The sequence below is a fragment of the Tamandua tetradactyla genome, chromosome 10 (genome assembly GCF_023851605.1).
Source record: "Tamandua tetradactyla isolate mTamTet1 chromosome 10, mTamTet1.pri, whole genome shotgun sequence".
Classification (NCBI taxonomy): domain Eukaryota; kingdom Metazoa; phylum Chordata; class Mammalia; order Pilosa; family Myrmecophagidae; genus Tamandua; species Tamandua tetradactyla.
This window is the reverse complement of record NC_135336.1, coordinates 20,383,509-20,400,077: the sequence shown is the minus strand read 5'-3', so window position 1 is coordinate 20,400,077 and position 16,569 is coordinate 20,383,509. Positions and strand designations below refer to the sequence as shown.

Genomic DNA, 16,569 nt, shown 5'->3' with positions numbered 1-16,569 from the left:
TCTCACCCTTTCTCCCATTTCTTCCATTCATCTCCTTATTTACTTTTACTCTTTTTCCTTTTCTCCAATCTGCCTCATTCTCCTCCTCTTCCTTCTTCTACCTTTTTTTACTTCAACCAAATAAATATTGGCCAATCCATTGCTTATCTAATATTATATGTGAAATTCTTCAGAAGAATTTTTTTTGAATGTAGGGTCAATTATATCAACCATGTAGGATTAGTAATGAGCAGTTTATAAAACCAGGAGTCTCCATTCAAATTGTTATAGGCATCCCATCTGGGTGTGTGAAGCAGTGAGGATGCGAAATGTGACTTTGCCATGTGAACATCTACCAAATAATGCATAAACTAGTTAGTAGACACTTTGCTGAAGAGCACATATCCAGCCAGTGTTGACTGCTTTTAAAGGCTCTCACTTGACTTTTCACCTTTACATCCAGCACCCTAACTACAAGAGGTGCACTGCTGAGAGACAAGTCAGGGGAGACATGGTGGAGTGGGGTGAAGTGGGTGGTAAAAAGCAGATTAGATTACTGGCCCCTTTCAATAGGAGAGAACTCTGTTTTCCCCACAACAGGTGACACATGGTAGGTGTTTCATGATCCACCGGTGTTTGCTCACTGTTTCTTCTCCACCATGGGCTGTAATTACTTCTCTCTTAGGATTTGCCACCATGTTGCGGTTATTCATTTACATGTATGTCTCCCTAATAGTCTGGTCTGTGTTCTATGTCTGCATCTCCAGTGTGAGCTGCCATGCCAACTTGGGAGACAGATGAGCAGCCCTGGTTTTTAAGCCTGTTGTTCTCAGCTGGGAGGGCACAGGAGAAAGAGGGAGGAGTGAGGGTGTGCAGAGGATCCCAGAAGGCAGGCACAGAGAAAACCAGAGGACAAGGAGGAGCAGGTGCGACAAGGAACACTCCCTGGTTGCCCCAGCTCTCCTCGTGATGTCTTGTGGTCTATTGCTCATAGAATTGTATGAGGAAATAAACTGTTTCAATAATAACAAGCTTCAAACTTCTTCCACACTTTAAAAATGATGGTCCTATGGGTTAAGGAACTAGATCAAAGAACATTTACTTCTAGTGCTTTGAAATTATATTGTATTTACACATTATTCATTGCAGCTTGTTTATGGTCATTTAGAAATGAGCAGAGATAGGAATAATTTCTAAAAATTTATAAAACACCATCTGGTTTGGCCATTTTGAACATGTGAAGGTTAAACCTTCAAACTTGAAATTGCATCTACATTTTTAAAAATAACTCTTCTTATAACTGTTCATTTTATTTCCAAATCTCATCATGTAAAATCATCTAAAATCCTTTCCCTTCCTGCTCTGAACATATATTCACGTGAAATCAAGAGCTATAGAAAGAAGAGGCAAAGTATATACATTGTGGTTCATTTAGATAGCTCAGATTGGGTTTAGGACATTTGATTTGAGTTTATTTTGACTCATTTTTATTTCTTCAGTATATGTAGTTTTGAACTGAGTTTTGTGACTGGTGATAAGGTATTTGGAATAAAGCGGAGTGGGGGATTTTTCTTCTGGAATCAGTTGACAACTGATTTTCTAGACAGCTGGAATCTTGCCCCACCCCACTGTCAGGTCTCAGAGTTAGACTGGCTAGAAAACCAGACTGAAGATTTTCTCAATACTCAGTTTATTTTATTCAGCGCTGATTGATTTCATCTGTAATCTTCCCTCTTACTTCACCATCTTCCCATTTTGTAGAAAAATCAAGAAAACTATCGGATTTCTCTCCAGAAGGAAGAAACTAAGTTGCTGATGGACCGTTGTGGTGGTTCTTTTTCCTAAGAGGAAGCACAACCACCTGCGCCCTCTGCTGTTAAAATAAAACCAGATTCCTACGTTTATTTCCCACCCTGTCTATACCAGCCTCGTCATCTTGGTTTTGCCATGCATTCACTTGTTCTCTCCCAGAGAGAGAGCATATGCATTTTATACAAAGAGTATAATGTTTTCTCCATTACCACTTCCATTTCAGACTCTAGTTCTCTCCTCCTTCCTATCTACCACTTTACATTGACTCCCAGTGTGTATCCAAGGGAGGAAAAGATCAAGTTTCAAGAAACATGGCATGGCTTATGATTAATCCCCCAGGTCCTAGGCTCATACCTCAGGTCTCTGCACAACCATGATCATTAGACAAGGTAATCAGGAGACGTACCTTCTAGTCTACCAGTTGAGTGACCTTAGTTAATTTGATTCAGCAAATAGTCTTCTGCTATGTGCAAGACACATTGGTACTAAACATGGAACCTAAAACATATGAAAGATTAGTGCCTTCGGAGGATTTAAAGTCTGGTAAAGCAAAATAACATGTCGGTAAGCTGTATTGATACATGGCAGCAGATGATCAGAGTGACAGAAGCACCAGCCTGTATAAGTGTACAGAGTCAGACCCTGACTGACGAGTGAGATTCTTGCTTAGGTCACATTTCTAAGTAACGGAAATAGGAAAATAGTTTCTCAGCACTTCTTCCCCAAATTAGGATCCCACCATTTTAAAATTCTATCGATTTGACAAACACTGAGAGGATACTCGTGCTGTCAGGTGTTGTGCTAGGCTCTGGGGCAACAGCAGTGACTGCGGCAGCAGGTTCCTCGCCGTCAGGGGCCCTGCAGTCCACAGAGAGCCACAGACACATGTGGAGGTAGTCAGAGTGTGAGCAAGGAATCACGGCTCTCCTCCAATCTGCTTGCTTCACAGCTGAAAGAGGAAAAGCAACGGCGATACCTTCGCTGGGCATAATCCAGAGTCAGGGTTAGAAATTAGGTTTTGCCCCGGCTCTTGGTCTTTGCTGGAGCAGTTTAAAAAGGAGGACTGTGTAGTGATGGGATGGAGGGGAAGCGGGGAGGAAACATAAGCAGGCAGGTCCTTGGCACCGATGACAAAGTTTCACAACACTTTTCCCCAAACCCTCCTCTGTACCGAATGCTATAGTGGAAAAATGCTATTGTGGAAAAAGCTAAAATTCAAGAGCTTTCATATCTAGTCCTGTGTCACACTCTAGGACCTTACACTTCTCCATCTCATCTAGGAAATGGGAATAAATAATACGTGCTCTGTACTGCCTTCCAAGTTTTGAAAGAACAAATAGAGGAGTCTGTGAGGAGTAGATTGTGTCTAGTGTGTAATACTAGCACATTTCATTACCATTATCAGTCACACCTTGTACCGAGTTGGGCTCTCCCCACCTGCACCAAGGGACAGAGGAATACAGGCTGATGGCTTCTAAGGTCCCTTCCTGACAGAGATTCTGCAATTAAGCTCTATTGGCAACCTTTCTCTCCAACTTCCCCACTCAAGTCTATATTCAAACTGGGAATATTTCCTTTTTAATCTGTGCATGTGTTTAATAATATACTTTACACAGTTGGGTTTATGTGATGAGAAATAGAAATAAGGTAAGAAGTTCTCTAAGTAGCAGCTGGGGGACTGTTTTAGAAATGCACTGCTACAGTGCAGTTTTATAAAACCCCAACTAAAATTGTCTAGCATATGAACCTGCACTGTGCCCCTTCCACATTAAGCCCTCTCTCTGTGACTTCTGGTGTGGACTCAGTGTCTTGCTGCCTGTGGATTCCCGGCATGATGGGAAATGCAGGCCATTGAATGAGGTTGGCAGCATTCTCCAATCGTGTTTTTACCCCAGAGTCGCACTGATTGTGTGTAGGTGGGATGGGGAAGAAGGTAGTGCTCCAAGTCTATTGAGACCAATTATTAACATCAGCGAGGCACTCTCCTAGACACTTTGCAACTGTCATTTAATTCCATCTTCCCCCTTGGACTGTTGGCCCTCTAAGGGTGGCAAGTACATGTGCCTCACTCCCTCCCTGGTTGCTACCAGCCAAGTGGTCAACTCCATACATCTTCATCAAACAGCCTTATGGAGTCCTTTCATCACACAACCCTTCCAGGAAGGAATTATTATCCCCTTTTTACAGATAAAACTGAGTCCTGAATTGCTTAAGAGTATTGTCCAAAGCAAGAGGATGTGGCCTCAAGACTAAATGCTGCGCCTGCCCCGAGAGTTTACAGTCTCTCCTGGACACTATGCCATTAAGAACCTCCTTTCTCAGAGGCTGTGGAGTATATGTCCTTTAAATCATTTTTCAACGAGTTTGCTACCAACTATGTTTGAAGACATGCTCAAGTAAAATTTTACTAGTGACAAACCAGAAATAATTATTTTATAGATTTTTTGGGTCCTAGTTCCAGTTCCTATTTATGTGCCAGTCCTAAATTCTTGGGAGAACTAAAATGAGATCAGAGGTATTCGTTTGTCCAGCGACTATGTATTAAATGCCCAATTTGCTGCAGACCCTGGGCTAGAGGCCTGAAGCACAAAGACAAATAACAAATGGTTCCCGGCCATAAAGAGCCTGCAATTTAATAGGTCTGACTGCTCCTTTCTTTAAAAAAAAGAAAAAATTGTAGAAGTGAAACATGCTGACCATGAAATATTGGAAACCCAGGTAAGAAAAAGGAAGCAAAAAAAAAAAAAAAATCACTCCAGATTCAAATAAAGACCTAGAAATCCTGAAGGCAAAGGCTACGTCTTAATCATCTCTATCCATAAAGCATTACACAGGCCTTGGAGCAGAAGACAAGCTCAATAAATGTTTTGGGTTTTTTTGTTTTGTTTTTTCTTTAGCTGTCAAATGACTGACTCTCATGTCATTCTCCTGGCCCTACTTAAGCCAGGCAGATAAATTTATAGCCTCAATAGCACCTCCTCCTGGTGAAATGGTGCTGTTTGCCATGTTTCTGTAGTTTAATTGCTCACCTGGGCAATTTGCATCCCTCCTCTGTGATCCAGCATTCCTTCATCTAAAGGGGATCTCTAAGGTGTGGGCAGAGCAGTAACAAGTTCCCAAATGTTCTAGTGCATCCTTCCTCCCCATCCAGAAAAGCCTCAGGTGCAGGAAGTCAGTTTATCCGAGGTCAGGGCCCTTGAATAGAGAGGAACTTTGGGCATTGTTTCTCAGACCAGGCTGCATGTTGATTCACCTGATCCCTGGACCCCACTTCACACCCCTTAAAATAGAATCTTTTTTTTTTTAACATGGGTAGGCACCAGGAATCGAACCCGGGTCCTCTGTCATGGCAGGCAAGCGTTCTTGCCTGCTGAGCCACCGTGGCCCTAAAATAGAATCTTTAGGCATGGGGCTTTTATAAAAAGCTGCCCAGGTCAAGGTTTGAAAACCACTGCTTTAAAAGGAAGTCTGGGTGGTGGTATGAGTGGCTTTTTGAATTTAGCAGAGGGCACTAGCAGTGGTCAGTTCCTGGACACTCAGCCCCAGAACTTGACGTTGCAAGGATTTACCCCAAGCCACTTCGTGAAAAACTTGGGTGGCATAAGTGGGCACTTGGTTGGCAAAGGGGAACCCAAAGGAAAAATAACCCGAAAGAAGAAAATGGCATCTTTGTTCTAAAGGGCTCACATACAAACCATATATGAACACATTCAGATAAATAGGGAGATACATGTAAATGACCCCACTGGGTTATTTTGTAAGGCCCATGAGTTTTCTGGCTTCATTATGAAGAAAAATAGAACTTTGCGAGATAAACTACTAGAGATAAGTCACTTTAATAATAGGCTGTTGCGGAGAAGGGAGATGGATTAGAATTAATCATCTTTCTTCCTCTGTGGATTTATTTATATAGTTATTGAGTACTTGTTATTGATCAAGCAGTATGCTAAACACTTAATATACATTATTTCATTGAATCTCTTTGTTAGCCCTTTGCAGTAGCTGTTCCTCCCATTTTATAGAGGAGGAAATTAATGTTAAGAAATTTTAAGTAACATAAAATCACAGAAAACAAAAGAAGTGATCCAGCCTCTCCGATTCAAAGCCGATGTTTCTTTCATCACAGCAGACTTTATGCCCCAGGCTTGCATGATTAGAGGTTGTAGAGAAGATGAAGGGAAAATCAGTGTGCCCATCCTGACAAGTAGAGGCAACTTTCCAGAATGGCTAGTCAGCTAGAATGTTCACCCTTCCATGAAGGATGTCATAAGAGAGGCAGCATATATGTGTGAAGAACTCCAGCATTTCCAACTCAAACCAACCATGACATAGTAAGATAAGTTGCTCAGTCGGTCTACATTTCAGTATTCTCACCAGTATTCTCAACAAAAATGTTAGTTAGACCCATTAGGAGTGCTTTTCAAATTGCCCTATACAGGCTTGGGCCATGGAAGGTGGTACTGATGCAGGATGAGTACATAGGACTCCCCTCCTTTTCCTTTTAACCAGAGAAGCTCTGCATTTAGATGTTTGAACTAAGTTTCTCCTATTTGGGGGGAAGAAACATTTGAAAGGAAACCATTGGGTTAGTTCATTTCAAATGACCCTTCAGCTTGATAGGTCTCAGATCCCCTGTTTTGGAAAATTGGTAATGCTGGAAAGAATCAGTGTCATAAAATTACTTGAGTTAAACTGTGCATATTGAACAGAAAGAGAACAGGGTTTTGTTGCACTAAAAGGGAAGGAGAGCAACTGGGGAGCTGGAGGGCAGAAAGTCCAGCTTCTGCTAGCAGAGCTTAGGCATCTCAATAACCCTGTGTGGGGCCCCAAGCCCTGCTTCTCCCCATCCCCTGGAAATGTGAACAACCAAACTGAATAGGAAAGTAAATCAAATGCCCTTTGTTATTGAAAAAGGATTTTGTTAATGTGATAGTGATACAGTTGCAAACAACAAAGTTGGCCAATGCATCACCTCCCTAAATTGCACTTTTTTTTTTACCCCATAGGGTAAAAATCTCTTGTCTTCTTTTAGTAATTTAGGAAATAAGCAATTTTCTATTTCTTTGTATTTTTCAGATCTTGAATCCAAATTTCATCCAGGAAGGTGAGTTAAATTTTAAGAGGTAGAATTGAGAATGTGGAGATTGTCTAAGTACTATGGCAACCCAGCACTGATAGGGAGATTTTAAACAATATTGACATCATTATGTATTTATGGACAAGAGAAGATATTTATAAAAACTATTTGGTTAAAAATATTATAATTTATGATGTGGATAATGGGATCCAAATTGTGTAAGGAAAAGCTTCTTTATATAAAGTCTAAAAGGACACATACCAGAATGTTCACAGTAGCTATCTCTGGACTGTGACATTATAGAGCTTTGTTTTTCCTTTTTCCTTATCTTTATTTCCTTATTTTTCTAAAAAAAAAATTTTTTAACTTTTAAAATGAAAGGTAATAACAATTTAAAAAGAAATCGGATGGGCGAGATTAGAGTAATAATTGGGATGGACTCCAGGGGAGGGGGCATAGATGACTGTTAAACTGCAGATTATGGAATCATTATTACACAACGGGGGTGGGGGATGAGAGTGCTGTTTTATAAAATGGCTGCTTAATTCTCAGTTTGTTCTGAACAATTGACTGTATGTCAATTTGATCACAGTGGCCCCAGAATTCCTTGTGCCCTTAGTGGATGTGACCTGCCTGCTTGGGGACACCGTGGCACTGCAGTGCAAAGTCTGTGGGAGGCCAAAGCCCACCATCACCTGGAAGGGTCCAGACCAAAACATCCTGGACACCGACAACAGCTCGGCCACATATACCGTCTCCTCCTGGTAAGCTGACTGCCCCAGCATCGGCACCAACAGCGCCCTCGTGTGGCCCAGAGGGGCCAAAGCTGGGGCACAGCTCACGTTCTCACCCCTTAGCCTCACCAAAAGAAGGGTTGCGCTAAACCCTAGTCTTGCTCAAGTCCTTGCCTTTAGATAGGAGGGAGATTGATTTAAAAACCATGAGCTGCACAGTCCCACAGGGTAGTTGACCCCCAGCCAGGAGCTTTAGGCACAGCCTCTGCTGCCCCTCCACACCGCACTGCCTGCCCCTCCACCCAACAGCCGTGTCCAGCCAGCGCATTTCACATGCTGCTTGGCATCTTGTGGAAATGCCTGGGGCAGGCAGAACTGGTTTGGAAAGAGTTTGTTCTGAGCCCACATTAAACAAGAAAAGAAAAGCATGAACTTTTACAACTCAGGTCAAATATGAACCATAGTTTCAAAGATCCTTTACATCACTGCTCCACATTTGTTTTTTCCCTAAGGATTCCTTATTGGGAGAAGTGGGAATGCCTCCAGACCTGTAGTAAGAGCTGGTCCTCAACTCCAGACATCATGGTGCCTTCAGAATCTGATGAAATAATGATCTGTTTAATCCCTTTATTAACCTAAGAGCCATTTTCTTAGAAAAAAAAAAACAACTTGCTCCAAAGTGTGCAAGCCAGAAGCACACTTCTACACAACAAGACCATTCAACAAAACTTAACAAAACGTGTCTCCCAGCCATGTTGTTAGTATCGCTACCGATTAGGGACTTTATTATATGTTACTGTTTACACCAGACAATCAGTATCTGACCCAGAATGCTTAAGAAATATTTATGGGAGAAAAACCAAAGACAAAGAAGCTTTCCTCCGTTAACAAAATTTCTGTGCATGTGAATTGGGAAAAGACCATCATTATTTGGTATTTGCGGCAGAAACTCCCTGACCAGCTCATAAAATTTCCGTGGACTCAAGGAGCTTAGTGTGAGAGCCAGTGCTTGTGGGAGGGTCAGGAAGGTCACCAGCTTTGTCACAGCCCTTGGGGAGGGAGCAGACAGACTGGACTTCAAAGTCCGGGTTGTATTTAACCCTTTCAGAGCAGCTCTTCCCTTGTGAGTTTCCTAAATCCCATACTGGACATATGGGGAAGCTGTTTAGGTGGGAGAATTTACCTTTTACTTAATTCAGTTAATTATGTTGAGGATTCAGATGTAGAATTTGAAGTATTTGAACATTTTCATGCTTTAACTGTTCCATGTTCCTTACAGCACTCATTATTTAGCGGTGGGACTGAAAATATTTTAGGACAAAACTGCTACTGGTAATAATAATAATAATATCGCAGGCCTCTACTTGTATAGGATTTTAGATTTTTCAAACCATGTTCTAATTCTTTTCTCATTTTATTCCTTATCCTATTCCTTAATTATTTATAACAAACAAACAAACTTGAGAGGTGCATGTGGCAGAATTATTTTCCCAAAAAAGTAATTGAGAGGCAAGGTGATGACCCAAGGCGGGCAGGCTGGTAACGGGACTGGGACCGCCAGCTCAGCGCACGAAGGCCGGCAACACTATGGAATTTCATCCACCCGTCAATCATCTTTAACCTCCAACGCTTCATTTAAAATCCCATCTTGGTCCCAAGGAGTAAGGCAAATGATGGGCATTTTTTGCAGGGCCGTCTTAAGGAAGCTGGCAGGACTTCTGTACTCTGCTCTCAGTAATAGTCAAGGAGTCCAACCCAGGCACCCCAGGGGCGGGTATGGGGCAGGCCACAAGAAATGCAGTGCTGGGGTTTGATGGGTATCCTTTTGGTGCTCCTAGTGATTCTGGTGAAATCACCCTGAAGATTTGCAATCTGATGCCCCAAGACAGCGGGATTTATACCTGTATAGCAACAAATGACCACGGGACCACATCAACGTCTGCTACAATTAAAGTGCAAGGTATAGTCTCTTCGTTAGTCAGATCTTTTAAGAGGACTTTACACAGGCTCCCTAAGACCTAGGGGAAGAAAGAGTCCGTTGTGAAAAACCCAAATATAGTTCCAGTAAATGGGGAGAGGAGTGAACCTTTGCCTTGAGCTGTCTGTAGCGAGCCGCAAAGCCCGTGCTTAGTTCCCTGAGCAAGTTTTGTCTCAGTCTGCCGAGGAAGAACTTCAGACAGCAAGGCTTATCAACCATTTATTCCCAGGTCTCCTTCTGGCCTGGACAGTGTTAGGTCAGCCCAGGTATGCAAGTCATAGGAAGAAACCTGGAGACCCACCTAAGGTTCCTTAGGTGACCCTCAACCTTGGTGTAAAATGCCAATTTCTGCAGAAGCAGCACCTGACTCTAATTTCTGTTTCTGTAGGTGTTCCAGCTGCCCCTAACCGCCCCATAGCCCAGGAGAGAAGCTGCACTTCAGTCATTCTCCGCTGGCTGCCTCCCTCCAGCACGGGGAACTGCACAATTTCCGGTTACACTGTAGAGTACAGAGAAGAAGGTCTGCTGTCCCCTCCTCCTCCCCTTTTCCTGTCTTCTCTTCCCGTTAAGCTCTTCTGAACTATAAAACTGTTCACCTCCACATCTTTCATAAGCTGTTCCTTCTTACATCTTCCAACTCAGTATAGCAGCCTTCTGATCTCAAACATAAAGCAGCTCAAGATGGTATAAACCATCCCTTCCACTTTTATGACCCACAGCAAGTTTCAGAGTGCCATTTCTGTATTTAACACCCCCATTCACCCAGACAGGGATGATCAGGCCCATTTTACAGATGAAGAGGTAAAGGCCCATAGAAGTCGAGAAACGTGCCTGAGGTTGTAGTTAGAAGGTGGCAGAGAGACGATTAGAGCCGAGGCATCTAGTTGGCTAATTTGTGATCTTTCTCCCAGAATAGTTATTAGGGCAGTATGATTAGAGCTTTTTCTCCCCCATGATAAATAAAATTTAAAGAGCAAAAATACATGCATAATAACTGTTTAAATGGTGTAATTTTAAAACGTGCTATGTTTACAAGCTACAAGTGCATATAATTCTTCAGCAGCTAGAAACAACTGAGCTTGACCAACCCTAATTATTACCAAGAGTTAGTTAAAATTAGAAGCTTCCAAGTAGCTCTGTTAAGAACGTATCTCTGCACCACATTATGAGTTGCAGAATTGAATTGAAAGTTTGCTCTTTGGCTGTGGAGCCCAAATCATTCATTTTCCTCTACTTTGCATTACTCCTATGTTCACTCTTCTTCATTTTCCTTCTAGTAAATCGTCCTGCATAGTTATATATCTATTTATTTCTGCATCTTTATTAAACTGTTTACTCTTATATCTCCCAACGTGGCGCAAAGGTCTTCAAGCTGAGCTGGGAGATACATTTCACCCAGTTCATGTTTCCCTCAGCGTTACTCGGGTCATAGTTCATCTTATGTGCTCTTGGGCAAATGGTTTAATCATTCTGAGCCACTGTCTCTTCATCTGTAAGGTAAAATTAATACTCTCTATTTCATAGGGCTTCTGTGGATTTAAGGGAGAAAATTAAATGAGAAAATTAATTGTGAAGATACCTTCCACAGAATTTTACATTTGCATAGTACATGTATATAATGCTCAGAACATGTTAATTTCCATTTTGTTTCCATTTTCAAACACCCAACTTCTTTCATTTCGTTATTAATTTACAATGTATTCTGTTTACCTTATTAAACATTTCCCACGTTCCTCTGTGGTTCTGCGCTAGCTGTGCCTTTCACTCTTACCCTGGTCCGCTGGGAAGGGAACAGAATCTACGGGCAGATCCTCAAAAAGCCAGCTTCTCCCACACCCCGCAGGATTTATTCAGCCATTTAGGAAAAAATTAAACCCAAACCTGCCTTGGTTGGCCCCCAGGCTTTCAGGGGTTCAGCTGACATCAACCACAACCACCACTTGCATTGACTGTGTCAAATTTTCCTTTCTTTGTTTGCTGAAGGTCTTTGAAACAATGTCCCTTTGACTTTTTCTCTTTTGCTCTCCTTGGAAATGGCACACTAGGCTCCCAGACTTGGCAGCAGTCCGTGGCTTCCACTTTGGACACTTACCTTGTCATTGAAGACCTCAGTCCTGGGTGTCCTTATCAGTTCAGAGTTAGCGCCAGTAACCCCTGGGGAATCAGCCTCCCCAGCGAGCCCTCGGAGTTCGTGCGGCTTCCAGAGTACGGTGAGTACCTGCGATGCCCAGGCCCAGGCAGTGATGGCAGGATGCCCGGCTGTCGTCATAGTACAGTGGTCCTGGCTGCTGACCACAGACCACGTGGTGACTGGGTCTGCCTGGTGGCTTCAGTCATGACATCCTCGAGGCCTGATGAGGACTGCTTCCATAAGGTGTGGCTCAGAGCGTCTCAGAACATTAGGTCTGCCGCCTGTGCCTAACCCGGGAAATGCCAAGCAAGGTTCCCGGGATTCCCCGGGTGTTGCAGGCAGGACTCCTGGTCACTTCTGTCCAATCTACCCCTCTCCTGAGACAAGAATGACGAAGACTTGTCTCATTTGGTTACCCCATACCGCAGAGCACTAGGGACCCCCTCAGCAACTAAAAACGAGTGAAAAGCAACCTGGTTGAAGGATTTCACTATATGATAGATTTTGGATAGTTTCTCCACCCTCCACCAACCCTCCTTTTTATGTAGCTCTGTTGCAGAATTAACTAAGACATACATGTAACTAGCTTTACCTGAGTATTTTACAAACATAGTTCTTTTTTGCTCATTTATTCATTATCTCACTAAGCCATCTTGGTCCCAGGAATATTTTAAAAGAGGGAACTTGTTAGCCTAGAGAAGTATACAAATAGTGAGACTACAGGCAGTGCAACAGAGGTGATATGTGTATGTGTGTGCTGGGGCAGGGAAGGGTGGTGGTGGGTGGGGGGGGGGATCTGGTGATCAGTCACCATGTTTAAGCGGCAGTGGGATAGTGTCTCTTTGGGCTATGGGAATCCCCGAGTTTCCAGAGGAGCTTCAGGAAGCCTCTAAGGCCTTGGGCTCCACGCCCCCCACCCCTCTAGCCCCCACTGCAGAATCCTGAAATGCTCTCCAGCGCCACCCCCACTACCAGCCTGGCTCAGCTCCATACGGTGGCTTTGTTCCCATGGGCCTATGACTCATTGGGAAACCTTGGCTCTGGGTTTCAGTTTCCTCAGAATTCAATATGGATAAGTCACCTTCAGCCTTAGGTGTGTTGTGCTCTGGGCAGATGGTGGGCTCTGAGAGCTGGGAACCTGTGGCCCCGAGACTGGAGCTGGTGGCCTGGCTCCTCTCAGCCCGACCACTAACTGTATCCTGCTGGGAGGACCACTGTGCCTGTTTTGCTATTTGTGAGCCTTGTTCCCCAGTAGACAACATAAAAAGGGATATCAGTGCATGTGTGCATGTGTGTGTGAATGTGTGTGCGTGCGTGTGTGTGTGTAAATCATTGCCAGTACCACTACATTACCATATCATGCCATATCATAATGCTGCCAAAGATTCTACTAAGGTGTATATTTTGAGTTAAGCTTGATCACTCGATATACCAGATAAGCTCATTAATGCCTGAGAACTGTGGGCTTAAGAAGATAAATTTTGAGAACATTTTATGCACATTCCTTTTCTTTCCATCCTGTCTTGGCTGTAAAGCTCTCCCTATCCCCCCTACAGCCCTGACTCTCACTGGCTTTTCCATGCCTTCAAAGTCCTTTTCTCTCTCCCCATTTATTTTTTCTATTTTAAGATATCCAGAAATCACATTTCTAATTCTCTGAGTTTTCCCTTTGTCTAAGTAAATGCCAGAGGAAGTCTGCTTCTGTCATGTCAGTTCTTCCTTGGATGATATTTTTAAAAATAACATTTTAGAGAATTATGGCATTTTCCCACTGAGTTGGACACCATATTTAGTCAAGAGAATTCCTTTGGGGTTATGCTGGAAATTTTCAATTAACCTTCTCTTTATTCTAATATGTGACATCCTCAGTTTCATAACTTGATTCCCTCTCTTCCAAAGATGCTGCTGCTGATGGTGCCACCATTTCTTGGAAGGAAAATTTTGATTCAGCTTATACAGAGCTGAATGAAATTGGAAGGTAAAGAAGCAGTTTTCTATTGCTTGGTTCATGGACACTTAACAACAACACTTAACCTCAAAATAATGACTGGATTTTTTTGTTTTTGTTGGTAAATGCATTCTCTCAGTAATAAGAAAAAAACTAGAATAATTATGTATTTGTATGCATTTTTTGTTGTTCTTTTTCTAGCTTCTAAATTGGGTACTTCACTCATCAATTTTCAGCTTTTCTTCTTTTCTAATGTAAGAATTTAAGGCTCTAAATTTTCCTCAAAGTACAATTTAAGCCACCAAAGTTTTGATATGTGGTATTTTCATTATCATTTAGTACTAAGAAATTTTGAATTTTCTAACTATGATTTTTCTTTGACCCATGTGAAATAGATGTTTTAAATTTTAATTTAAAATAAGATTTCTTACAATTGTCTGTTACTGATTTCCAACTATTACATTGTAGTTAGAGAATTTGGTCTATATGATATTGACTCTTTGATTTTTTTTTTTTTACTCTTTGATTTTTGTTGAGACTTACTTTCTGAGTAGTATATGTTCAATTTTTAAATAAAATGTCCTGTGTGTTCTTGAGAAGAATAAATAATCATTAGTTTTTTGATACAGTTCTCTAAATATGTCCACGTGTCAAGCACGTTCATTGTTTTATGGGTGTTTCTAGTCCTAACTTTAGTGTGTTCTCAAAAAAAAGAATAAAATTGTGATTTTTAACAGGATGATGAAAACAATCTATCTCCTGTCTCATAAAATAGTTGAGGGAAAGGGAACAGAACGGACAAAGAGGAGGCGCATCCCTGTGCATGCATTGGTCTCCGGGTAGTATGGGTGAGAGATGTGCTTAGATCTGGCAAGTCTCTCACCCATCGTAGAGGAATGAATAGAATAGCACCTAGGAATGACAGGCCATTAGTATCAACTCCATCCTGACTGACGTGTCTCAATGAAGCTGAAAATTTCATAAGCGGTTGTAGAGAGAGCCAAAATGTTTCTTATTCCAGTTTCTTAGACAGGAGTCACAGTGCTTCACTGCCTTTCATTACAGTGTCTTTCATCAAAAACAGTCTATACTTTGTTATTTTTTGTGTGTAGTCAAACAGAGATTAAAAAAAAAAAGGCCAAGCGAAATGTATACAACGATGTGATAATGTCTACTGAGTATTTATAGTGTTCCAAATCCTGTGCAAACATTATTTAATAGAATTCTTATAACACCGTGAGGAAGTGTTTGTGTAGGCTTCTGATAGAGGAAACTCAGGTTCAGGGGGGTTGAATAACTCTCTCAAGAGCTTAAAACTACTAAGTATAGAGTCAGGATTCAAACTGTAGGCTAACTGGCTATAAGCCTGTGCTTCATTTACCACCATATGTTGTTTATTGTCATAGCAGTTACAGTTTAAAAAAAAAAAAGCTTTAGACATTACATCTAAATTTTCTCCATTATATCTAAATTTGTGAAGCTATTTTTGATCCCAAGGATGAGCAAATTTAATCCCCAGCTGGTTCTAAATGAAACTAGTTCCATCACCTGGATGCACCACTTAATCCCTCCTCCCAGCCATGCATTTGCTGTTGATAGCCATAGGCTAAGGCAAATTTTACCTAGAACAGATGGATCTTTAAATATTTTTCAAAGGGGAGACCAATTTTCTGATCTTCTCAGAGCAATCAATGTTTTTTTTTAAAAAATCCCATCTCCAACAATGTGAAGCTCTCACTCTCCCAAGTATAGACCTTGTATTCTCATGAGATATTTTCAGAAAATCCTTAAAAATTGCTGTACACTAACAGAATGGATATGAAATATGTAGAGGTTTATATGAGACACACAAAAGTTGCCATGCCAGGGCCATAGAAGTGAGTCAGCTTTCTCCATCATATACTTCGTGTGCCAATTTGAATCTATTATATACCCCAGAAAAGCCATGTTTTAATCCTGACTCTGTCTTGTGGGGGAAACCATTTCTTTTAATCCTGATTCAATGCTGTAGGTTGGAAACGTTTGATTAGATTATCTCTACAGAGATGTGGCATGCCTGATTGTAGCTGTGGCATTTTGATTAGGTGGAGATGTGACTCCACCCATCCCAGATGGGTCCTGATTAGTTTACTAGAATCCTTTAAAAGAGGAAACATTTTCAAGAGAATCAGAAACCTCAGAGATGACAGAGAGAGCACAGACATAGATGTTTGGAGATGCCTGCAGTCCAGCAGACACTGCTGTGTGTCTTTCCATGAGATGTTAAGCAGACCAGAGCCTTCAGAGAGCCAAAGGAAGCCAAGAGATGAAAAACAGACACAGAGAAGCAAAGTGAGGAACCCCCACAGGAACAGAGGCTGAAAGCAACGGAGCCCAGGAGCAAGGAACCAGCAGATGCCAGCCATTTGCCTTCCCAGCTGACAGAGGTATTCCAGACTCATCAGCCTTCCTTGAATATCTTTCCCTGGATGCCTTAGTTTGAACATTTTTATAGGCTTAGAACTGTAAACTTGTAACTTATTAAATTCCCTTTTTAAAAGCTGTTCCATTTTGATATATTGCAGTTCAGCAGTTTTCAAACTAATACACCTTGTAAACCTAGAATTCTGGGCCTATGGGACTATCTTGTTAAAAATAGCTCCCAACAGGGCTTTCTTGACCAAAAGGGAGAAAACAAATGTAACAAAATAAGGTATCAGTGGCTCAGATATTTCATATAGAGTCAAGAGGCCATTCTAGAGGTTACTCTTGTGCAAGCTTCAGCTAGATATTGCTAATTACCTTCCCTTGGTATGCCAACTCCCAACCAACAGCATTCCTGAAACCTCTAAATAATACCTAGAGGTCTATCTTACCCTGTATAAAAGCTTCACTCACTAGGTTTATTTTTCTGAAATCTAAAATCTCCAG

The 16,569-nt window shown here is 41.8% G+C and overlaps 1 protein-coding gene across 10 annotated transcripts in view; it reads left to right on the top strand.

The window, feature by feature from the left end:
- Nucleotides 1–16,569, top strand: part of KALRN (kalirin RhoGEF kinase) — a 758,640-nt gene that overhangs the window by 712,178 nt on the left and 29,893 nt on the right. For all 10 annotated transcript variants that reach the window (XM_077118101.1, XM_077118100.1, XM_077118114.1 and 7 more), the window contains 6 exons: nt 6,868–6,895; nt 7,461–7,632; nt 9,441–9,562; nt 9,969–10,100; nt 11,626–11,790; nt 13,611–13,689. In XM_077118101.1, coding sequence (XP_076974216.1) covers nt 6,868–6,895; nt 7,461–7,632; nt 9,441–9,562; nt 9,969–10,100; nt 11,626–11,790; nt 13,611–13,689 — 698 coding nt within the window. The remainder of the gene's footprint in view (nt 1–6,867; nt 6,896–7,460; nt 7,633–9,440; nt 9,563–9,968; nt 10,101–11,625; nt 11,791–13,610; nt 13,690–16,569) is intronic.